Here is a 25,868-nt window from a genome sequence, read left to right as displayed (position 1 = left end):
TTTTAATAAAGTTTTAATTTATAAAAGATACTGTAGAAAATGTGAAAATATAGACAAACCAAAAAACAAAACTAAAGAGTATGTTCTCACCACTCAGATTGCCAGTGGTAAAACTTTAGTGAGTGGTCTTCTAGATCTTTTTCTGTGCTTAACTGGGACAATAATCTCTACTATTCTATTTGACAAAAATCTAATTTCCTCTAATACCAAAAGCATATTCAGATTTCCCTGCTTGATCCCAAAATATTCTTTACAGGTGGTTTTTCTAAGACAGTATCTGACCACATATTGAATTAGGTTATGTCCCATTAGCCTTTTACTATCTAGTATGATTCCTTCTTAAATGATACTGACTTGCTGAAAAGACTAGGCCACTTGCCCCATAAAATGTCCTAGCATCCAGATGTATCTGGTTGTCTTGTCAAATGTAGTTTCATTCATTCGCCATCTGTGGTGATGTGCACCTATAATCCCAGCTACTTGGGAGGCTGAGGCAGGATGGTCCCTTGAGCCCAGGAGTTTGAGGCTGCAGTGAACTATGATTGCACCACTGTCCTCCAGCCTGGGCAACAGTCTGAGACCCTGTCTCCAAAAGAAAAAAGAAAAAAAGGAGATAATTCATTAATCTGTTCCCTGATTTCCTGTAAACCAGAAGTTGCATCTGAAGTCCTGATGGGTTTAAATGAGGGAGACTACATCTCAAGTGATGTATTATGCTTTGTGTTACATCACGTTGGCAAACATGATGTGGTTGAACCACCGTTAATGGTGTTAAGACTGACAGTTCAATCAGGGTGAGTTGCCTGTTCCTTAGGCTGCAACAAAAAGAGTCGCTGTCAAGCTCAGAGTTTCTCAGTCTTGGCACTATTAACATTTTAGGTCAAATAATGCTTCATGGTGGCAGCGGTGGCTGTCCTGTGCAGTGTAGGCTTTTCAGCAGCATCCCTGGCCTCTCCCCACTAAATGCCAGTAGCACCTCCTTCCCAGTTGCAGCAACCAACCTGTGGTAAAGTACACCATGGAATACTGTTCAGCCATAAAAAGATGGTGACTTTACATCTTTTGTATTAACCTGGGTGGAGGTGAAACACATTCTTAGTAAAGTATCACAACAAGGGAAAAACAAATATCCAATGTACTCAATACTAACGTGAAGCCAGTGAATGATCTACTACATGCCCACAAAAAACTCAATGCAGTTCAAGATGGAGTGGGGGAATGAGGGAGGAAGGAGAGGGGAAGGGGCACGATGTAAGTGTCTGTGTCACACATTTTGGATGCAGGACACAATTACAAGAGGGTCTCTACCTAATAAATGCAATATTGTAACCTAGTTGTACCCTCACATTAACCTGAAATAAAATTAAAAAAAAGAAAAAAAAAGAATATCTCCAGACATTGCAATGTGCCCCCTAGTATTAAAATCACTCCCACTTGAGGACCAGCGGTCTAGCTTAAGGGAAAAGGAAAAGGAGTATTACGTGAGAGGGTACTAGTTTATCTCATAGAATTAGTGGAAGCGTCTCTCAGGGAAACACCCAGACGGTTGTCATCTGCCCCAGCAAGGCCCAGGGCCCCTTTGCCGTGGCTCCTACAGAGACACCATCTGATTGGCTCAGCTTGGCTCCGAGGCCTGCTTATTGGCCAATCAGCTGTTGCCGCACAGACAGGGCTTCTGCCCACTCGCTCCTGTGGGCTGGACCCCTTATCTGAGGAGGCAGAGTGGTGAGCTGGGAGGCCCCCAGGGAGTTGATTCTCTAGTACCTACTGGGGTGCCCTGCCCATGGTCTCAGATGCTGCCACCAGGATTGTCCTCCCTGATCCAGAGACTGGTGCAGCCTGGTGCTTCTGCCTGTGCCATTTCTTTCCTCCCAAGGGCATTCCCCCAGAGGCAGAGCAGCCAGCTCCTGCCCAGCAGCACCTCTCTGCCCTGCCCCCGCCCCTCCTTACCCTCCTTACACCCTTTACATCGGGCCTTGCTCCTTCAGCACAGGGTCCATACGCCTTGCTAGGCCCACGTGTCGCTTCAGAAGGCAGATGGACCCACCTTCAGCCCTGCCATGGGCACCCTGACGGCACCTGTGTGTACTTCAGTCTTCTTATGGGAGGGCTGTAGGATGGGGCGTGGAGCCAGTGGCAGGACAGAGAAGGGACAATTTGCTGCTTCTTTCATTTCCTTTAGTAGCCATCAGAATAAATCTTAGGCCGAATGTCCTTGCTCCAGGAAAACAAGTATAGTTGGGAGAAGCTAGAAGTCAGTGCCCTGGACCGGGAGGGGACCTCCTGACAAGAAGTAACAAATGGTAGGAGGGGAAGAGGATCAAGTGGCCAGTCTCTCCAGGCTTTGAAGAAAAGAAAGAATGACAACTCAAGGAAGCATTTCAAGCCAGGGCAATTAAGAGTTTTAGAAGCCTCAAACACTGAAAAACTATGGGGGTCATCCCACCTCCCCACAAAAATAAGGGAAAAAAACCTTTAAAATCAAAGTAAATCCTGCAGAGATCTGCCTTTTTTTCTTTTTCTTTTCTTTCTTTCTTTCTTTTTTTTTTTTTGAGACAGTCTCACTTTGTCACCCTCAGTAAAGTGCCATGGCATCATAGCTCATAGCAACCTCCAACTCTTGGGCTCAAGGGATTCTCTTGCCTCAGCCTCCATAGTAGCTGGGACTACAGGCGCCTGCCACAACACCTGGCTATTTGTTTGTTTGTTTTAGCAGGCCCGGACCAGGTTCAAACCCACCAGCCCCAGTGCATGTGGCCAGCGCCCTTAACCACTGAGTTACAGGCGCCCAGCCAGATCTGTCTTTTCTTAAGATGACTATTACGTGAATGCTCTTGGAAAGATAAATATAAAATCTTCTTGTTTCCTCTCATTTTCTTAGTACCCCTGCTTTGCTGGTGGTATCTTTGATCCACAGGCCCCCTGACTAGTGGGGACCGTGCACTGCCAGAGGGTCCTGAGAGCAGGGTCCTGCTGTCCTGAGCCTGGGTATGAGAAGAGCTGCCAGGGCTCTTGGGAGCAATGGAGAGATCCCCCAGAGGAGCCACTCTTCAGCAGGTTGAAGTTGAGTTGCCCTTTCAGTGTACACAACTGTCAACTACAGGCAGGCCACAGGTTACAAACAAGACAGGTTCTATAGGTGTGTTCTTACATTGAATTTGGGTGTAAAGTTGGAACAGGTACCTTTACCTATTACCTGGAATAGCCTCTGTTCGTAAGAGCGAGTCATGTGTCAGCTGGATGTTTGTAACGTGGAGACTTACTGTAATAGTCTGCTTTTTTAAGTGCAAGTTATACATAAACCAGATGTTTGTAACTCGGGGACTGCCTGTGCTCTGTTAAACCTCAGGTACATTAGGAGTTAAATAAGCCTTTGAGTTGTTTGGTGGACCAGTAGCTGTGAATGTAAGCTGAGTACTGGGCCCCAAGTCCCAATCCCCACGACATGTGGTTATGTTGCCAGTATTACTGGCAAAAGGACTCTGCAAATGTGATTAAGGGTCTTGAGATGGGGGGACTATCCCGGGTAACCCAAGTGGGCCCTATGTAATCACAAGGTCCTTAGAAGAGGGAGGCAGGAGAGGGGGAGTTAGAGAAGGAGATGTGTGGAAGGAAGTGATGTGATTGCTGGCCATGGCTGAGGAATTCCGACAGCTTCTGGAAGGTTAAAGCCAAGGAAATGGATGTGGCCCTGGAGGCTCCAGAGGGAAAGCATCCTTGCCAACAGCTGGATTTCACGCCAGTGAGCTCCATTTCAGACCTCTGACTTCAAGAACTCTATGAGAATAAATCTGTGTTGTTTTAAGTCACCAAATTTGTGGTAATTTCTTACAGCAGCCGTAGAAAACTGATAACGCTATATATATCATTTCCTTCCCTCTAGGGAAAATACATAATCAAATAAGTTTTGAAGGTCTGAGTGCAATGACTCCCTAGTATTTGGGAGGTTGAGGTGGGAGGATCACTTGAGCTCAGAAGTTTGAGACTAGTCTGAGCAAAGTGAGACCCTGTCTCTACTAAAAATAGACAAATTAGCCAGCTGGTGCCTATAGTCCCAGCCACCCAGGAGGATTGCTTGAACCCAGGAGTATGAGATTGCTCCGTGCCACTCTAGGCGGGGCGACAGAGTAAGACGCTGTCTAAAAAGAAAAGAAAATGTAAGAAGTTTTGAAAGTGTTTACATTTTAGAGTCTACCCATATTTACCTTCGTAGTCCACATATCTATCTTCAGGGTCGTGGGCAAGCTCTTCTTTTAAATGAAATCTTGATCTTTCTACCCTGTTTCCCCGAAAATAAGACATCCTCCGAAAATAAGACCTACTTACAGGAAAGATAAGATGTTCCCTGAAAATAAGACCTAGTGCATCTTTGGGAGCACACCTTAAAATAAGACACTGTCTTATTTTCGGGGAAACAGGGTATCTCAAAAAATCATTGTAAATCTCAAAAAACATATTTTTTAAACATGTATTCTAGGATTTTTAAATCATTTAAACATGGTAGTAGGTCTGTAACCAGTTTCCCTTTAACTGGATATAGGACGAAGCCAGCAATCTGGATGATACTTAATCAGAGGAGACAGAATGGATGGGGTGGGGTGGGGGAAGAGTGACAGCCGCTGGCACATTCTTCAGTGGCTTTGCTGAAAGCTCATCACTCAGAAGGATGAACAGTGGGTGCTCTGGGTTCCTTTCCTTCAGAACTAGTGCCAACCTGATGCTCCCCTGTAAACTCCTTCCTTTTGCCACCAAGTACCTGGAAAACAAGAGCCCCCATCATCAGGTTTTGTACAAGCCAAAGAAGGGACATTGTCAGAGCAGAACCAAGGCCTTGGGAAAGATTTCTGAAGATTGAGAAAGCTGAAGGACATACGCACGAGGCCAGGGAACTGACAAGCTAAACTTTAAAAAGCATGGGATTTAGATGGTAAAATGAAACGATCCTGCTTAAGGAAGGAAAGGGGTTTCTAAAGGAAGCCACTAACAGCCTGACTGCTTTGCTGGGAGTTTCCTGATGAGCAAGACTGGAAGCAGGTATTAGGAAGTCTAGAAAGATGGTCAGAAAGGGGCCTGCCAAGGAAATGAATGGCTGGCGGGAGCCTAACCGAGCAGAAAATGGTAACACAACGAGAAGGACCTTTCCTGTTCTGGGGCCAGCCAATGCTAGGAGGCGAGTCAGCCTGGTGAGTCCTCGCTGGGGAAGCACACGTGTGTTCAGCTGTCCTCTGTCACCACCACCCCCCACCCCCCTTACAGACAGTGGCTGTATTCTGGAAGCCAGATGGAACAACGTGGGAAAGGAAGAAAAGGAGCGGGATGGCCAGGAGAGGTTGAAGGAAGACCTGGCAGCTTAAAGCCGTGTCAGGCCAGCCCTGAGACGCATCCCAGGTGCAGGGTGGCCTTCAGGGGCACCCTTCGGAGCCACTTAAAGACCCTAGCAGGATCCTTTAGATCCTAAAGTCTAAAAAGGGCCAGCATTTCCCTCATTTTCAAAGAGCAGATAATGATGAATTCCAATAACATTATACTGGGAAGCTCTCTGTCCTTCCACGGCCACACTTCCAAGTGGATCATTTAAACGCAGAGCGTTTAGAGGAAAAGAAGGTAGCGAGGACTCAGAGTCAGCATAGGGGGACTTCTAACCTCAAGTCCTGTTAGCCTCATTCCTTTGGGTTATAACAGACAACATGATAGCTTGGGGCTTTGTCATGGACATAAAGTCAGAGAATATTAGGGCCGGAAGCAATTCCAATGTCATTATCTCGCCTCATTTTACAGATGAGGAAGCTGAAGCCCTAAACAGTTAAGGACAGTCCCTGGGCAGTACAGAGCCTTGGGATCCTCCCAGAACTGCAGTCTTCCCCTCGGAGTCCCACCCAAATACAGTAATCTCCTCATTACCCAGCACCCATGGGGATTGGTAGAGTCCAAATAAATGTTGTTTACAGTTGCTTGAGAGTTACTATTAAAAATAGGCCTAATAAATTCTATACACTATACCATAAACTCTGTATGACTTGATATTAACATTGAAATACACTAATTCAAAGCAAATTAAGACAAATAAAGGCAAACTTTACTTATTGTAGCACAGTTGCATTGCATTATAAAACAGCTTTGTGAATACCGCGTACAATTCTAGTTAAATGGCAGTCAATACACTTCAACTTCACTACATATTTTTTTTAACTTCAAATAACACACGTAACACTTAAAACTGCTACACATGGGAGCTGCTGGCGTGCTGCACGGAGCGTTGGCTTACTGACAGCATGGAGCACCCAGTTTAAACTCTGATTTTTTTTTAGGGGGTGAGGGTAGGTGATATGCATGCTGGTTGCTTGAGTTGGATAAGTGGAGTTTACTGCATACGGCACAGTATTTCAACAAGACACCCAGCAAGTGCCATAATCATGCTGGAGGTCTTAGAATTACAGGTTTCATAACTGCTTGAATAGCCAAACTCGAGAGTCTTAATTCCTTACCCGATCATCAGCCTGAACAAAGGGCCAGACCTAGCCAAGTCTTCTCAGGACTATCAGAAATGATTCACATACAGGAAACAGAACACCCAGTTTAAACTGACACAGAAATGAGAGACAGACCTTGAACACTGAATGAGAGGAGCCAGGTTTTCCCAATAAAGTGGAACAAATTCAGAACCTATGTGAAAGTTAAAGGGAGACAGACAATAAATGATTTAAAATTTTCACAAATGCTGAAAGACCTAGTTCTCACAGAGTGTGGTTGTTCACACCTGTAATCCTAGCACTCTGGGAGGCTGAGGGAGAATGATCCCTGGAGCTCAGGAATTGGAGACCAGCCTGAGCAGAGGAGTAAAGGCAGAAAGATCAGCTGGGCGATGTGGTGCACGCCTGCAGACCCAGCTACTTGGGAGGCTGAGGCAAGAGGATCACTCGAGCCCAGGAGTTTGAGGTTGCTGTGAGCTGTGATGACATCACCGCACTTCAGCCTGGGCAACAGAGTGTGATCCTGTGTCAAAAAAGAAAAAGAAAAAAAAAAGAAAAACACCCAAGTCATGGCCTCTCTTGTGAAAGCAGTGTAGGGATTTAACTATAAGCAAAACCTCAACTCAAAAGTCGTGGGACTGCTAAGAAAGACAACACAGCTGTGCTGTGTGGTGGGCAGAATAGTACTGCTGCAAAGATGTCTGTGTCCTGATTCTTGGAACCTTAGTGGCAGAAGGGACTCTGCAGATGTGATGAAATTACGGATCTTGCCATGGTGAGATTATCCTGGATTTTTGAAGGTGCTCAATGTGATCACAAGGCTCCTTATAAATAAGGCGGGGGGAGGGTGCAGAGTGAGAGAAGGCATGTCGCAACAGAAGCTGACGTAGAAATGATGCAAGGCCAGGAGCCAAGGACCATGGGGGCCTCTGGAAGCTGGAAAAGGCAATTTAATATAGGGATTCTCCCCTAGAGCCTTTAGAAAAAACATAGCCTTGGTGACCCATTTTAGACTTTGAGCTTTGTCCTATGACAAGAACTACAAGAGAATGAATTTGTGTAGTGTTAAGCCACTAAATTTGTGGTGATTGTCACAGTAGCGAGAAGAAACTAATGCAGGCTGCATGAATAGTGGTTGGCCTCTGGCCAAACGAAGGTGGTACAAGGCACTCTTTAGATCACGTCACAAGTGTTGGGTTTGGTTCTGGTCAGGGTTGTAGGAAGGAAGCATGTTGGCAAAGTCAAATACACACTGGGTGTTGAAAAACACCTCAGGATCATAACAAATGAGAAAGAGTTGAAAAGATTGGGTATTTTCAACTTTAAAAATTGTTAAGATGTAACAGTTGTCCTCAAATGTTTGAAAGGTTAACCTGTCAACAAGAGATTAAAATCACTGTGACCCCAGAGGGCAGAATTAGAGTAGGTTGGTATTACAGGGAAATTTGGGTCTTTCTAATGATACAATTACAAGAGAGTTGCCAGCAAAGTGTATTCTGAACTTTCTTAGGTAGTAAGCTTCCCATCACTGGGGGCATTCAATCAGAGGTCGAGTGGTCACTTTCAGTGATGTTGGGAAGGATTCCTCCACAGGGTCAAAGTTAGTGAAGAAGACTGTTGTAAGCACCTGTAGTCTAGGATCTAAAGACTTGATGGCTCCAGAAAAACAAGGCATTTTTTCAGCAGAGTCCAGATCCTTCCTTGTGCTAAAATTTGTAATTAAATCTCACAGGAAAATAAAAAGCAGTAGCAGAATTTCTTGCTTCTATTGCTTGTGTAACTTTCAATGCTGTTTTTAAATCTCTCTGAGAGCTGTCATATTGATAAGTAAAGTAAGTAGGTCAGTGTCTCACAGCTGGTGTAATGCAGGGAGGGCAAAGCCCAGTGCTGGAGATCCCAGGAGACCAGGAGACACCTGCAGAGTGTCCCTACTCCTGTCCCTCAGGCTGGGCTGGGGGCCCCAGTTCTGCCCTGTCTTAAGTATGGCCACACCTCAGCCTACCTCTCAACTCCTTCCAGCAAAACAGGATCTCCTGTGGGGCAGGAGGCTAAGCGGGTAGGAACATGTACAAGGAAGATTATCAGAGCGGTGGGGACCCAGGCTCCTGTAATGCCGGGGTTGCCGGGAGAAGGACGGATAAAGAGGCAGCGCCTTCTGCTGAGGTTGGCGTGAACCCCAGCATCTTCCACAGACAGCATCTTCCACCAGGCCCCAGGTTCCCAGCATGGAAACTAGCTGAGCCAGAGGCCCCCAAGTACTCTCCTCTGTCCATACTGTTTTCTCTGGAAGCTTCCAATAATGCTGCTGCTTCTGCTGCTGCTTGATTTGCAAGCTAAAGAGCTCAGTGCAAAATGAAAATAGTCCCCCCGGTCATCCCAGCTGCTCACACTCCATCCCCTGGGGACAGAAGGGGCCTCTCTGAGGCACTGGGGCTCTCCTGCCAGCCCTGGCCCAGGGGAGGAAGTCAGAAAGACCTGTGTTAGTTGATTAAAACAGTCAACATGTCTGGACAAGTATCCACTTATCTCACACCCAGAAACGATTGTGGCCATAGCTACGTTAGACATAATATTGACCCGCTTGTTAGCACTGTCCCCAGGGTGCCGCCTCCCCCTCATGTTCCTTTGTCTTCCCACTCAGTGGCTTATGAGTGTGTTTGAATACGTGCTTGTTAGATTTCTGCTTTAATTCGATAGATTTTTTTATAAGGCTAAAGAAACCAGACCTACGGACTGGTGACTGACTTTACTTTCAGAAATGGACTAGTTTCCTCTTTTACCTATATCTTCCAGAAGTCCAGCCTAACATTGTTTCTCTGACTTTATGATGACCACACCAACAAGTGGCAGGGGGGAGGATGGGGCATTAGCCTTCTAAATCTGCACCGGCCTCCCCAGACCATCACAGATCCACACCCCAATTCAACTGAAAGCTGGTGCTTGTCCTCCGGGTGCCCAGTGCTCACTGTCTACAGCCCCACACTTCCACCATCTTGCTGCCCCACGCCCTCCTGCAGCAAGTTCTGGAGCTGCCACCGGAAGGGACCAGGACTGTGGGCTTCTGGACAAAGGTGCATGTTGACACACTTGTGCCTCACCCTAATCAAGTTCTGTGTTCCACCTGAGAGGATAGAAATGGGATTCTCACCAACACAATCAAACTTGACCTACCCAGACTCATTTTTCTACTAAAAGAGACAAATTTGGGGAGAATCCTTTTCAGATCTCGATTTTCGCATCTGCAAAATGGGATGATAATGGTGCCTAATTCACTGGGCAGTGATGAGGGTTACGAGACTTAATTCATATAAAGCCCCTTAATACCCACAGTTCCCTTTGCCATCACTGATGAATGAATGCAAACCGAGCCTTCCCAAACATGTCAGCGAGCAATGCATGCCCAGATCTGATTACTGAAAAAGCAGAATTGAAAAAAGCACCCTCTAGGGCGGCGCCTGTGGCTCAGTGAGCAGGGCGCTGGCCCCATGTGCCGAGGGTGGCGGGTTCAAACCCAGCCCTGGCCAAACTGCAACAAAAAAATAGCCAGGCGTGTGGCGGGCACCTGTAGTCCCAGCTGCTCGGGAGGCTGAGGCAGGAGAATCGCGTAAGCCCAGGAGTTGGAGGTTGCTGTGAGCCGTGTGACGCCACAGCACTCTACCTGAGGGCGGTACAGTGAGACTCTGTCTCTACAAAAAGAAAAAGAAAAAAGCACCCTCTTAAATGTGGACATGTTCAGTACTTTATGTTTTGCTCTGGGAAATATCTTTTTTTTTTTTTTTTTTAGGACTACACTTTGTTATATGAAGAGGCAAAATATTTTCAGCTTCAGCCCATGTTGTTGGAAATGGAAAGATGGAAGCAGGACAGAGAAACTGGTCGCTTTTCCAGGCCTTGTGAGTGCCTCGTGGTGCGTGTGGCCCCAGATCTTGGAGAAAGGATCACACTCAGCGGTGACAAATCCTTGATAGAGGAAGTCTTTCCAGAGATTGGCGACGTGATGTGTAACTCAGTCAATGCCGGCTGGAATCACGACTCAACGCACGTCATCAGGTTTCCACTAAATGGCTACTGTCACCTCAACTCAGTCCAGGTACAGTGTTGCCATACGTACACCATGTGACATCAAATGTCACCCTTATACTGTTACTTAACCTTGGCTTCACATGCTAACACCGAGACTGGGCAGGTGATTTATAACCCCCCTACAGCATTCATTCAGTCATTCTGCAAATCTTTACTGAACACCTACAGTTGTGCCAGGTGCTGGGATGAATGCCAGAGACACAGAGAGCAAGACAACTGGACATAGTGGCTTGTGCCTATAATCTCAGCCACCCGGGAGTCTGAGACAGGAGGATTGCTTGAGCCCAGGAGTTTGAGGCCAGCCTGGGCAATGTAGTGAGACCCCCCTCCCCCCAGAAAAGAACAAAAGAGAACAAGACATAAAACTTGCTTTATGGGAGTGGGGTGGGAGTAAAGAACCCATATAAATACGTTGCCCATGGCTGGGCATGGTGGCTCACACCTATAATCCTAGCACTTTGGGAGGCCAAGATGGGAGGATTGGATCACTTCAGGTCAGGAGTTTGAGACCAGCCTGAACAAGAGCAAGACTCCATCTGTACAAAAAATAGAAAATTAGCTGGACATGGTGGCAGGCTTCTGTAGTCTCAGCTACTCGGGAAGCTGAGACAGGAAGATTGCTTGAGCCCAAGAGTTTGAGGTTACTGTGAGCTATGATCATGCCACTGCACTCTAGCCTAGGTGACAGAGCAAGACTCGGAATCAAAAAATAAATATATTGTGTGTGTGTGCTGGGGATAATGACTGTTAGGAAAGCCAGCATGTGGCTTTAAGAAGTGAATCAATGGGAGAGTGCAGGACACCAGCCAGCAGAGACCAGGGACAGGTTGTGAAGAGCCTCCTAGAGCTCTAAGAGTATTTGTTTTAATTTCTTTTCATTTGGTTTCATTTGCCATGTGAATTGAGTGAAAAGCCATTAAAGGATTTCGAGCAAAAAGCAGCCTGACAGAAATTATATTTTAAAGTGAGGGTATTCCAACAGCAGGAAAAACAGCAGCAAGGAAATGGCTTAGAAAGCTGCCGTTCAGGCAGGGCTCGTGAAGTGTCAATTCCCAGCATAGAGCTAACGCAATTCTCTGATGACGCCTGTGGATTGTAAACCCAGGATGACTGAGATTTGGGGTGGAGGGACTAGGTGAGTAGAATCGCCATTTCCTGCAATGGAGAAGCTGTGGGGACAGCAGACTTGGGGGTGGATTTCAGCACTTTGGTTTATACCACGCAAGGGGGTGCCAGGTGCCCTGGGTGTCCGGGGGCAGGCGTGTAGTGTCATCTTAGCTAACGTGTGCCAGGCACTGACTCTGCCCTACCCCGGGCCTCAGCCTGAACGCGCACTGGCTTCCTGTAACACCGCGAAGAGGCGAGCACTGTTAATCCCGTCCCACTGCTGAGAAAACAGGCACAGCTGCATGCCGCCTCCAGTTCTGTGCCAAGTTAGGGGAGTGAGGGGTTCGCTCCCCTTCTTTTTAATTGCTCTCCTTTTTAGTAGTAATGGGTCCATGACTTTGTTCACTATCTCACCAACAGTCCTTGACTGTTCCACGACTATTTGTAATTTCTAAAATTGGGGAGCAGATGTCTGAGAGCAAAATAGCAGAAGACTCGCAGAAAATGACCTCTAAACATGCCAGAAGAAGGCACACATGCTCCCTGGCAGCGAGTAGGGCGGCTGCTGGGACAACATTCACATTCTCGCCTGTGCGGATGGCGCCCCCTGGAGGTGGCCCTCCCATGCCACCCTGCTCAGCGTTGCTGAGCCTCTGCTGTTTAAAAAGCCCCTAAATCCCAGAAGGCTTGTCACCTGCCACATGCAGACCCTGCCCTGCCCAGGTGCTCCACTGGAGCAGAGGGAAGGGCAGAAGCATTCAAAGCCGGGCTAAGAAGGCCTTGGCCCCACGCCCCTGGCTGGTGAATAGCTATCATCAACTCATATTCATTACACATCCCCCAGATCAGATGTGGAAATCTTTATCTGGATTAACTTGGTCTCCCACACTGGCATGACCAGCTCCTGCTTCCCAAAGCCTGTAGGCACAGACTTTGGAATAAGGCATATGACACTTGCCCGCCCCTGAGTGAGTTTAACATTCCCAAATAAATGATCACTCAATTTAAGGAACTTTGCTATTAACACGTCGACGTTTAAAAAGTAATGACTTCATAAGCTATTTGCATCACATTGAAATAGCTTTTGCCACATCCAACAAAGCACTGGACCATACTGAGTAATTATCATATCATGCCTGTCAGACCCCCAGGGAGGAAGAGCTAAGATTTCCTATTAGCAATTTGGTGGCCTTAACAACACTGAAAGAAAAATGGATGTCTGAGTTAGGTTTTTTTATTGTTCAGAGCTCCCTCACCGTCGTGTTTCCTTCCCTAATTATAACAAGGCATCTTGCAGGGATTTGGCCAAAGCAGACCAGGGTGTTTCTTGCTGACAGGCTGCCTTCCCGCCTGTCTGGGAAATTCTTAGAGTGAGCTGTTCTCTGTCTCTTTATTTACCTGCCACTGAAGCACACCTTGCTTTTGAATTTGGGCATTGTTTTCTTCACCCTGTCCTTACGCTGACTGGTGTGCACAAGCCTTGTGAATGCACCTACAGAAATAGAGCCCTGCAGGGCACAATGTTATGTTTTCATAAAGACCTTTTTTTTTTTTTTTTTTTGGCCCAGGCACCTGTAGCTCAAGTGGCTAAGGCACCAGCCACATACACCAGAGCTGGTGGGTCCAAATCCAGCCCAGGCCTGCCAAACAATGACAACTACAACCAAAAAACAGCCAGGCATTGTGGCGGGTGCCTGTAGTCCCAGCTACTTGGGAGGCGGAGGCAGGAGAATGGCTTAAGCCCAGGAGTTGGAGGTTGTTGTGAGCTGTGATGCCACAGTACTCTACCCAGGGCAACAGCTTGAGGCTCTGTCTCAAAAATAATCATCATAATAATAATTTTTAAAAAGACCTTTTTTTTTTTGTGAGATAGGGTTTTGCTGTGTTGCTTGGGCTAGAGTGCCTTGGTGTCACTCTACCTCACAGCGACCTCAAACTCTTGGGTTCAAGCAATCCTTCTGCCTCATCCTTCTGAGTAGCTGGGGTACAGGCATGTATCACCACACCCAGATAGTTTTTCTATTTTTATAAAGATAGGGGTCTCATCTTGCTCAGGCTGGTCTCAAACTCCTGACCTCAAGTGACCATCCCACCTTGGCCTCCCAGAGTACTAGGATTAGAAGCCTGAGCTACCGCGCCCGGCTAAGACTTTTTTTTTTTAATTTGCCAACCTGTATTGGAGCTTGTAATTTTTAGAAAACATACTTTCTTGCTTTCCCACATCATCTAGTAAGCTGTTTTGCAAGGTAGCAGATTATATTCCATACAGAGGTAGATAACTAGCCAAGCGAGGTGGCTCACACTTGTAATGCCAGCACTTGGGGAGTCTGAGGTAGCAGAATCGCTTGAGCACAGGAGTTCAAAGGTGCAGCGAACTATAATCACACCACTAAACTCAGGGTGATAGAATGCGACCTTGTCTCAAAAAAAAAAAAAAAGAAAGTAGATAACAAAAGTTATTTAAAATAATCTTAGTGGTAACTGAAATTAATAGCTTAAAAAAAACAGTGAGCGTTTACTTATATTGACTGCATTTGGAGAGTCATTTGGTAACATTTCATTTCTTTCCCAAAAAAAGTGTGACATTTTTGCAAAGTTATAATTGAGTCATCTTGCTTTTAGAGTGGTGTAGAAGTGATGTAATTATGTTGAGAACTCTGGCCAGGACCATTTGCAAGTCTGATGTTTATTGGATTTCTAAAGAAAAAGAGTGCTCAAGGTCACATCCCTGTATTTCTGCCTGTCTAAAAGTAGCAGGTACTGTTTCCTGTCAGACATGCAGTACCAAACCCAGGGACCTTTCTGGCATTACGTGTTTGGTTTCAAAACTCAGGGGCAGATTCTGTGGCTTCTGTTTCTGGGAGAAGTTTAGTCTTTATTTTGGATATGTTTTCAAATGCATAATCATTGCATTTATTCTTGCCTCCTTAAATGCATGCAAGGCAAGACATCTATTTCAAATGCCACAAACCTGTGGGGGAGGAACCTCCACTGTCTTTTCTTTCTTTTTTGTTTTTTGTTTTGTTTTTTTTTGCAGTTTTTGGCCAGCGTGGGGTTTGAACCTGCCACCTCCAGCATATGGGGCCGGCATCCTACTCCTTTGAGCCACAGGCACCACCCAATCCTCCACTGTCTTGAGTAGCCCATTTGTTCTGCTATTGAAATTACATCTATCTCCTAAGCTGAAATATAGAATATTCAGGCTGTATTGAGAGACTTGACTACTGGCAGAGTTGAGAGTACAAGTGAATCACTCGCTAAGGAAATTCAGATAGCATTGTCTTTCCGTATCCTTTGTCATCTCATGGAATATGTGAACCCACATTTTTGGCAGAGAAGGCAGCATTGAATATACAAAAAACACAGGAGCTGAGGCCAGACCTGAGTTGGAAACCCAATATCATCACGTACTAGCCATGAGCCTCAGTTTTCTCATCTGCAAAATGGGACTAACACTGCCAAGTGTTGTCACCAGCCTGTGTACAGCATATGAAGGCAAATAATACATGTTTGCTCCTTCCCTCCTGCCCTTTAATCCAGGGTCTTCCTTTGAGAGAAGTAACTCAGAGAGAAAAAAGGGTTAGATGAGACAGGCCAGAGTTGCACGCGATCTGACACTTTGGAACAGTCCTTTGGGTTCTTTATGTGACCACTGACTTACCTGGCTCCTAACCAGATGCTTGTCTTGTCCTCTGGCAGGTCCTCGAGAGGTTGCAGCAAAGAGGGTTTGAAATCGTGGGCTCCTGTGGGGGAGGAGTGGACTCATCCCAGTTCAGCGAATACGTCCTTCGGCGAGAGCTGAGGAGGACGCCCCGTGTACCCTCCGTCATCCGGATAAAGCAAGAGCCTCTGGACTAAACGGACATATATTTCTTATGCAAAAAAGGAAAACATACACAACAAATAACGCAAACAAAAAAAAAGGGACATTTATGTGCAGTTGGGACAGCAAAACAAGTCCTGGACCTAAAATCGAATACAAGACACATTTATATCCAATAGAGACCACACCTGTATTCATATGGGAACAATTGGAATAGTGATATCCTCACGGTGTAAAAAATATATAAATATATATATATACATATATATATATGTCAAAAGGTAGGAAATGCAAAAAAAAAGAAAACAGGTGATAGCTGCAGTTGGTGCTGTGATGGCCGTGAAGTGTCCTGGGCCTCCGAAGGCCTCTGACCCATAAGCCATGAGCGGTGAGGCCATACTCTCCTACAGATTCCATTGCCAATAGCCACCCATCCTTTCTTTTTCCTTTGTCTTTCTTTTTCCTTTTTTAAAAAAAACAAAAAACAAAAACAAAACAAAAAACACCTTGACTCGAGTTTCTCTGCATATGGAGGTTTTATGTCTCTCTTTAGGTGGGGACCAGGCAGGACTTCTTCAGGAAAACTCTCCTAAGCACATCGCATTGGAAAGACGTTAGACGTGAAATTTTAAATGTAGTTTGTACAGAAGTCACACATTTTGTCTGCCTCACAGATGTGAACTTTACTTTTGTTTTTAAACTGATCAGTTTGGCAAAGGGGCCAGAATTATTTCTTGTTAGAGTTGCTCCGGTTTGAGTCTGCTGCTTTCCTACAATTTTTCAAATTTTATAATGTATTAAATACAATAAACTCTGTTTAAAAAATAAGGTCTGTGTGGGACACACGTGTTGGTATGAGGCTGGATTAAAGTCAGATTTTTCTCTTTTCCATTTTCTGTGTTGAACATCAAAAAGAGGCCTGACAACCGGGGCTGGTTTTGAAGTCCAAACCCACTAAAGGGTAAAGACGTCATCACCTGTTCCAGACAGTTCTCTTTTGACTCAGCAAATGTTATTTCCTGTGTTTCGATATTTGTGTTGGCTAGCAAGATAAATCTTCCTTCTTATGAAATTGTCAGTCACACCTATTTCAGTTATCTATTGCTGCAGAGCAAACCGTGCCAAAACTCGGTGGCTTACAATAGCGTTTCACTGTGTCTTGTGACTCTCTGATTCGCATGTTAACTGGCCTTCAGGAGGTGGCTTCTTCACATGATGTGATCCAGAGGCATGACTGTGCTGGCATGTCCAAGGTGGCTCACTCAGAGGGCTGCCAATTGATACTGTGTTGCGTGACTGGAAACGCGAACGAACAGCAGCTTTGCTGTGGGTGTAAACTTGCTTCTATAATTATTAAGTCAAGAAACCGACTACACAGGATGGGATGGCGTGTAGTGAAATTCTTTATTCGGGGTTTTGATTTTATACCTTTCTAGTCACATACACACTTCATCTATTATCTGTTAGTTTCACCATTACCTCATTTTACCTATCTGACATTAACTTGAAAGGAAATATCCTGTTACCATATCAACACAATCACTTCTAAAGTAAACATCTTCTTCTAGTCACTTGACTAATCTCTGGGCAAGTATCTAAATAAAGATCACAAAGAAGAAAGCAGCCACAGGGGAACAGGGTTAATGGAAGAGTATCTTCGAGTGTTCACTCAGTTTACTCAGTATGAAGTAACGACTGTGTCTTTTCCTCAGGGCAGAGCACCTATAGACCTCTGACAATATGTTGTTAACATACGTCAACCCTCTGGCCCGGAAGGGCGGCATGCCCTTTGATCTCAGGCTTCACGGGGTGTACAGCTTCAGAGAATGGGCTTGTGGAATTTTTAACTCCAGGCAAACCAACTCTGTGTGTGTCCCAGGGGGGCCCAGGTCCCTTAAGCCTCTGGAAAAAAAACAAGCCATTTTAAACTCACACTGAGTTCACTTTGTGTGCTTGATGTAGGATATGTTTATTTCTAATTATTATCCTTCATACTGGCTGTTGGCCTCCATGTGGCTTGGGCCACTGTCAACATGGTAACTGGGTTCCAAGTAAAAGTCAGAAGGGAGGAGGCAGAAGGCCAGGCGTGATGGCTGACTCCTAGCACTCTTGAGGCCGAGACAAGTGGATCACTTGAGCTCAGGAATTCAAGACCAGCCTGAGCAAGAGCAAGACCCTCATCTCTAAAAAAGCCAGGCATTATGGCAGGCACCTATAGTCTCAGCTACGTGGGACGCTGCAGCAAGAGGATGGCTTGAGGCCAGGAGTTTGAGGTTGCTGTAAGCTAGGCTGATACCACAGCACTCTACCCAGGGTGACAAAGTGACACTCTGTCTCAAAAAAATAAAAAAAAGGAAGGCAGAAGCCACTGACCTCTGAACGGTTGGCCCTGGGACTGTACAGTCCACTTAGGTGACCTACTTCTGGTTGACATAAAGCCAAAATCCACCTTTCAGGAAAAGTAGCAAAGAGTTTGTGACCAACCTGAATCTACCATAACACCTGTCAAAAAAAATCTTAAAAGTAGGACATTATGGCTTCAGGAGAAGTAGGGAAAATCTCAGGCCAAAATAATCACTGTATTATTAGCCAATGGTAAGAAACCTGAGATCTTAGTGTTGCTTTAGAATGAAGTCCTCCGCTTTTCAAGGTTAGTGGCCGTGGTTATCTACGAGCCTTACGCCGGCCTATCTTCCTTTCTTCCTCTTCCTCATCCCAGGCACTCAAAATAAACTTGGCATGCTGCTAAGATTGGCAGGTAAACGAGAATGTGTTTTTGCTGCAGAGAACGTTCCTGTTGTGATGGGCTATTTCCATCCTGAACTTACTTTCTTTTTTTACATTAAAAAGTGTGTGCCCGAGGACACCAGTAATGAAAATATCTCTGACTTCTGAAACCAAAAGTAAGCTATTAATGGCTCCTATCACTCCCTGGAACACAGAGGCAGCCCAAACACCAAATTACTTTAATGACTGCTAGCTGGGCTTCCATACGGTTGTGTAATTTCCCTTTATTTGAGACTAACACAACACTGTCTTAGACAGGGATAGACGGGGCTGTTCCTACCAGCTGCTCGGTCATCCATGTCCTACTGAAAAGAGAATAAAATTGCTCTGCCATTTACCAGCAATCCGTTCTCATCAGGCATCATTTCTTGAAATCCATAATGCAACGGGCTCACTTTGGGACTCTGATTATTGTCAGAGTTAACAATCCTCCAGCATGTCTTATGTGTAGTTAGTACCATCCCAGGCACATCCCCACTTTGTTCTTTTATAAGTTTGTAGGTCCATTTATATGACTACAACCCACATGCACATTCTTTCTGTAAAAACCCTCCTCCAAGTCAATGGAGCATTTAACTTGTAATTTTCACCTTTTTAGATCTTAGAGAACATACAGAGTCCCAGATACCAAAGTGCCATAAGAGAGCAATAAAACCACAATTGAGTCACAATCTTTTTTTCACTCCTTTTATATCCAATATACGGTTCATATTCAAATTTCACCACTGTCCCAGAAATGATCTTTAATAGCTGTGCTTATTTTTTCCCCTAGAGTACCTGGTCAAGGATCATGCATTGCATTTGTTAATAATGTCCCTTCCTTTTTGTTGTTGCTTTGTCTTTCCATGACCTCAACTTAAAGATTCTAGGTCAGTTGTCTTATCAATTGTTGCACAATTTGGACTTGTCCGATCGGTCCCTCATTGATAGAGTCAGGTTGACTTGAGGGGGGATGGGAGAAGAATGTTACATGGGTGATACTGTGTCCTTCTTGATACGTCACATCACAGGGGTCACTTTGGCCCATATTGGTGATGGTGATTTTGGCCTCTCAGGTGAGTAATGTTTATCAAATTTCTCCAAAGCTTTTCCCTTTGTAATTGATGAGAAACCTGCAGGCCATTGGTATGAGACTATGTAAATACCCCATTCCTCAACCTACTCTCCCCCGGCGGTTTTCACATCGGCGCCTGTGGCTCAAGCAGCTAAGGCACCAGCCACATACACCTGATTCGAATCCAGCCCAGGCCCGCCAAACAATAATGACGGCTGCAACCAAAAAATAGCCAGGCACAGTAGCGGGCACCTGTAGTCCCAACTACTTGGGAGGCAGAGGCAGGAGAATAGCTTGAGCCCAGAAGCTGGAGGTTGCTGTGAGCTGTGATGCGACAGCACTCTACCCAGGGCGACAGCTTGAGGCTCTCTCTCAAAAAAAAAAAAAAAATGTCCATTGGCATCTTCTGAATCAGTCATCACCTTGGTGGTCATAAAAGTTTACTTTTTCAAAGCTACTATTGCCCAAACCACTGATATTTGAAATAACCCTTTTTCTTTCTTTTTTTTGTCTTTGAGCAAAATACATTTCTTTAATCCAGGGCAGACAAGCCACAGTATTTGACCTGCAATTTTCTAAAAGGCTTTTTAGAAAAATAGAGTAAAAGAAGCCACCTCTAAAATATTTTCAGATATTAGATGAGTTTCTACATAATAATAGCTAGGCACAGTCCTGAACACCGTGCCTGCAATAACTCATTTAATCCTTGTGCCCACACCACAGACTGCACTCTCTCTGCTCCCCAAAGCAACTAAGCCACGGAGATGTCAAGTAAATGATATGGTAAAGGCTGATGTTTTATAACGAGGGCTCAAAACAACTATTTGGGAAAGAGTATGTTTTTGTGTTGGAACAGGATGAGGAAGAAAGATTATTAATTAATAGCATTTTCTCCTTAGAATGGAAATGTATTTCTGTACTTAAATATATCTGAACATCCCTTACTAGGTTAAGTGAAGTGATGAATGACCATGACGTGGTTTCTGCCATGGGTTGCTGGGAAGAGAGGGGGCAGGACTCTCTGCACATCTGGCAGTGAATTAAGGTATGTATGATTAGTCTCTAACTGCAGTCCAAGGAATATGCATCATTTCATCCTTACAAACCAGAATATGCGTCCTGGTTTATAGAAATGCCAAGTGATAAAGGATCATATCTAGGTGGAGATATTAGAAAAATCTTCCTTGGGGAGGTGGCACTTGAAAGATAGGTAAGCTTTGTAAGAAGAGGAACAGGGAAGGAACAGCAGCTCCAGGCTAGGGGAGCATGAGGCCAGGTCTGAGCATGGTGTGGAATACCGCTGGTTTCACTGGGGACAACAAGAAGTGGGCTAGAAAGGAAAGTGGAATTGGACTAGGGGGTGCTGAGAAAAGGGAACTGATCTTGACTGCAAGGCTAGCTAGAGTTTGGACTTCAGGAGCTATCAGAGAATCACAGAAGGTGGGCCCTGCAGATATTCATATAGGGGGGTCTGCAGGCTTGGCTGGCTGGGAACAGTCTACTGGTGGGAGGGACAGCTGAGTGGCTATTTTCCCCATCCATCCATATATTCATGAGGTACAAGGCAGGTTAAGAGCTGATGTTATAAAGATGCTATGAGAAAATAAGACATCACCTCAGGTGATAAGGGGACTAACTCACATGTCTCCAAGGGCAGGGCAAGTTGCATTAATGAGTAAGAGGCGGCCAAACGAGAACGCGTGCACCCCCTTCCGAGGAGCAGCCCCTGTTCAACTCCAGCAGGTTGTAACTGTAGAAAACAGGGTCCTTGCACTTAAATGTCTAATTTTTCTAGAAAACCTGGGAATCCAAACTTGTGGGTGAAATCTCTAGATATGTAAACTTGGAGCTAACTCGTCTTTTTCAAATGTACAGACCAAACAAGACATCTGCAGACTAGCAGTTTGTCACTCTTGAGAGTTAGGAAATAAAACAATTTTAGACATTCTAGAAAAACTCGGAGTGGAATTACATGCAGTGACCACCAAAACTAATACTTTTACGCAAAACAAAAATTTGATGCAAACTTCTGATTTGATATCATCTGATCCGAAAGATTTAAATCCCGACAGTACGGATAATAAACTACCCTCACTGAATGCTTCCTGGGTGCCAGACACTAACTTTACAGACGTTCTCTCCTTTAATTCACACAGAATAAGCATTACTATCCCAGTTTACAGACGAGAACATTAGTGAGTCAAAAAATTTTAACCTAAATCCATAAGAAACTAGAATAGCACTTATTCTGGAAGCCCTGGCCGTAGGCAATCCTCCGGCCCAGGCCTCCCTGGTGGCTGGGATTACCGGCCTGAGCCTCTGTGCCTGTAGCACTCACTCACATATGCACACGTGTACACACACAGCCCCCATATTTGAGTAATGCCTTGAACTCAACTTTTCCGGTTCCCTAACGCATGTAACCAATGATTTTGCTCTGTCATTGGCAACTGCAGTATGTTTCATCATAAGACACTAGATCAAAATGTCACTGTAGTAACTTAGAGGAATCAATTAGTAGGAATTACTATTAACATCTGTGACCACTTCATATTATTATATAGGACTATAACTCAGAGAAGACATGTTGTCTCTGGCTTTGTACAGAGTCCCAGGCTCTTCACTTAGAGATTGAGATTCGGAAATCTCTGGGGAAATGGGGCAGAGGGGCAGGGCTGGAGCTGTCTGTCCAGCTCTTCTCAATGCAAGTTTATCACAGGGTATATCAGTGTTCTCCAAGCCTGCCTGGTCTGAAGACACCCAAAAGGTATTTGTTAAAGTTATAATTCCAGTTTACCACTATCCCTCTAAACCATTTGCCTAGAGATTTCCAAATCTTGATCTCCAAGTGAAGAGCCTGGGACTCTGTATTTGAACAATGCCAACACAGGCCCGGCAAGGTGGCTCATGACTATAATCCTAGCACCCTGGGAGGCCAAGGAAGGAGGATCTCTTGAGCTCAGGAATTTGAGACCAGCCTGAGCAAGAGCAAGAACCTGTCTCTACTAAAATGGGGGAAAAATGAGCCAGGCGTTGTAGTGGGCGTTGTTGTAGTCTCAAAAATGAGCCAGGCGTCATTGTAGTCTCAGCTACTCAGGAGGTTGAGGCAGAAGAATCACTTGAGCTCAGGAATTTGAGGTTGCTATGGGCTAGGCTGACACCATGGCACTCTAGCCTGAGCAACAGGGTAAAACTCTGTTTAAACAAACAACAAAAAAACAAAGCCCAACCCAGGTGACTCTTTGGTCAGGCAAGCATGGAAAATACTGGGTAACATCTTTGTTCTCCCCATATTTGGGCTAAGTAATAGTAAATAAGAATATTCTGTGGGGCTTTTTGTAATGTGCTTTTCTGAGACTTCACTGATGTTTATTAAACAGTTGCTGGCATCTCCTATTCTTTTGAAGTCCAGATGAATACTTTCCAAAGGAGTTAGTGGGGGCAATGCGGGGTGGATGTTGGGGGGCTGCAGGGAAGTACTTAACCGAAATTTAATCCAAAGAACTGCAGCCTTTCTTAATAGGGTAGGAACTGTCCCATCCTGCCCCACCAGGTACAGAATTCTTCCACCACCATTTAAAAAGCCATTGGAAGTTGGAATGATCAGAAACCAGCCCAGGAAGTAATTACAGTCTCATGTATGACTTTTAACAACAGCTTGCTGTAGGCATGCAGGAATCCACCTTTACCCATACATTTTAATGGGGGTGACTTTCTTTGAAACTTAAATGACGCTTCCAAAACTTCAGAATTTAAAAGGGAAGTGTAAATGTCTAACCCTCACCATTTACCGCGAGACTCCTTTGCACCTGCCTGAAATCAGAGCGCTCGGGCTGCCTGCATTTCTCATGACACCCAGTTCACCCTCTCTCCGCCTCACCTTCTCCCCACTCTCAGTGTGAATCAGCCAGCGCCTCAGCACTCCTCCCAACCCTGTTATCAGATTGTGCTTGTCAGAAAAAGGAACAGATAGTACAAGTATGAAATGACACTGTTGACGAACAGGACTGAAGCGGCCAGAGAAACGCTGGCCGCACATTCCATTCCATTCCACCTTCGGAACTTGGAAAGCCTCTCCCGGAAGCTGAAGAGCAAATCCTTGTCACAGAAGGATCACGTTCATTGGAAAAGGAGCAAGGCCAGTAGGGACAGTTGATTGAATTCAGTTCAAGGGGGCCTTAAAGGATCATCTAAAGGTCTGCAACTTGAGCCATCTGATGCAGCGGGGGACTTTATTAATCAGGTTCTTTATTAATCACTAGTTACAGGAAACCAGATTGACAAAGGCAAATGGGAGGGAGGCAGGTGGATTGCGAACCCTAAAATTTACATTTTCATCCCTTATTACTTTTTCTTTTAAATGTTTTATTATTTACATTGTTGTTCTCCTACCTGTCATAGTCTCAAATGTTTGGTCTCTTAAATATACAAATATCAGAAAATTTTGAAATTCTAAGTAGATTGCCTGTTCATGAAAAACATTCAGTTACAGCTCTCAGTTTAAGCAGAGGAGATATGTTTCTAAAACAGAATGTTGATCTGTGTAATCTTTTCCCTGCAGCCATTAAAATTTCAAAAGCAGAGTTATTTTTCCATAGTTCCAAGATTTGGGGTGGGGAGAAAAACCATCTGCCCCCCCCAAAATTCTCCCTTCCCCTAAAACCTTTCTGTGTCTGACTGGTCTGCAATATCCCCATCACCACCAACACTGCCCACTCCCTACTCTTCTTCCAAGCAAAGTTAGGCCAAAGAAAGAGTCACAGACTATGTGAGGCTACCATTTCCTTTCTCACGTTCTCACCCCAGGGGTGAACGTCTGTTGTGTGTGTGTCACTGCTCTTCCCACTGTCTGCCCCTTTCCCTGGGTGATCTTGGCCTTCAGTGGTTTTCCCAACACCTGTGCTGCAGGTCAACCTGTCCCAGAACTTCAGGCAGGGTAGCAGCTTTGAGTAGACCACTGAATAAGACACAGCCCCACCATTTGACTTTTTTTTTTTCCCCACTATATTGTCCAGGTTGGTCTTGAGACCTCAAGCAATCGTCCCACTTCAGCCTCCTGAGTAGCTGGGATACAGGTGTGCACCCCCATGGTCAGCTTCTTTGGCCCTTTTGGTCAGGCAGGAGGGTAAGACCTATGATCCAGTCCTTTCAATATACTGTGTCATCAGCAATGACAGATGTAGAGTCTGCCAAACATTTCACTCAGCTATCCAGAACTGAATTTCTTTTGGCCCTAGGCCTCTCCTTTCTCCTTATAGATTTCTTCTCTTGGTTCATCATGCTCCCTTCTGTCCACACCAAGGAGCCATCTGCAGCAATTCCCACACCAAGTTCTACAGAAAGCATCTCCTAAACATTTCTCACCTTGCCCCTTCCTCTCCATCCCTCCTCCCACTTCCCAGTGTCGGATTATCAATTCTTGCTGTGTGGTCCATTTCAGTAGATATATATATCTCTACAGAATTATATATATAATTATATATATAATTTTTTTTTTTTGAGACAGAATCTTACTATGTCACCGTGGGTAGAGTGCCATGGCGTCACAGCTCACAGCAACCTCAAACTCTTGGGCTTAAGCAATTCTCTTGCCTCAGCCTCCTGAGTAGCTGGGACTACAGGTGACTGCCACAACATCCAGCTATTTTTTTGGTTGCAGTTGTCGTTGTTTAGCAGGCCCAGGCTGGGCTCAAACTAGCCAGCCTTGGTGTATGTGGCCAGAGCCCTACTCACTGAGCTATGGGCACCGAGCCAGATTTTTTTTTTTTTTTTTTTTGAGATGGAGTCTCACTCTGTTGCCCAGGGTAGAGTATGGTGGTGTCATAGCTCACAGCAACTTCAAACTTCTAGGCTCAAGAGATCCTCCTGCCTCAGCCTCCTGATAGGTAGGACTACAGGCTCCCACCACAACACCCAGCTAAGTTTTCTATTTTTAGTAGAGATGGGTTCTAGCTCTTGCTCAGCTCCAACTCCTGAGCTCAAGTAATCCACCTGCCTCAGCCTCCCAGAGTGCTGGGATTACAGGCATGAGCCACTGTGCCGGCCTCCTAATTAGTTTTGCTACTGAGAATTGGGAGCATCCCCTGCTAAAACCCATCCTCCATATTGCAGCCCAGTCACGCCCCTGTTAAAAGCCTGACAATGTTTCCCAGTTGCTTTCAGAATCATCCCACCTCCTGGATGTGGCATCTCAGGCCTCCTCCATCTACCCTACCTACCCCTCAGTCTTACCTATTGCCACGGCTGGTCTCCTACCTAACACTCTCGGCGTCATATTGCTTTAAGTCTTCCTGCTTTGGAATACACTCATCCTCTTCTTTGCTTACTCACTTGCCACTCATCCTTCAAAATCCTCCAATCACCACCTTCTCATGTGTTCCTCCGCTGGGTGACTCAAATCAACAGTCCTAAAGCACCTTATTTTTACTTTTATTTCTTCACTTAACACATAATATTGAAATACAGTAGAACCTCTGCAAGCTGACCACCCAAGAAACTGTAACAAACTGGTTAATGGAAAGAACTAAGCTTGCGGCTCAGCGCC

At 45.2% G+C, this 25,868-nt stretch overlaps 1 protein-coding gene across 3 annotated transcripts in view; it reads left to right on the top strand.

Moving 5' to 3' along the window:
• The window catches only part of KCTD1 (potassium channel tetramerization domain containing 1), a 196,556-nt gene extending 180,185 nt beyond the window's left edge, over positions 1–16,371 (top strand). For all 3 annotated transcript variants that reach the window (XM_053571663.1, XM_053571664.1, XM_053571662.1), the window contains 2 exons: positions 10,255–10,560; positions 15,360–16,371. In XM_053571663.1, coding sequence (XP_053427638.1) covers positions 10,255–10,560; positions 15,360–15,518 — 465 coding nt within the window. In that variant the 3' untranslated portion in view covers positions 15,519–16,371. The remainder of the gene's footprint in view (positions 1–10,254; positions 10,561–15,359) is intronic.
• The last annotated feature ends 9,497 nt before the right edge of the window (positions 16,372–25,868 follow it).

This window comes from Nycticebus coucang, chromosome 19, assembly GCF_027406575.1.
Source record: "Nycticebus coucang isolate mNycCou1 chromosome 19, mNycCou1.pri, whole genome shotgun sequence".
Taxonomy (NCBI): domain Eukaryota; kingdom Metazoa; phylum Chordata; class Mammalia; order Primates; family Lorisidae; genus Nycticebus; species Nycticebus coucang.
The sequence above is the reverse complement of the archived record's forward strand: the minus strand, read 5'-3'. Positions and strand labels throughout refer to the sequence as shown.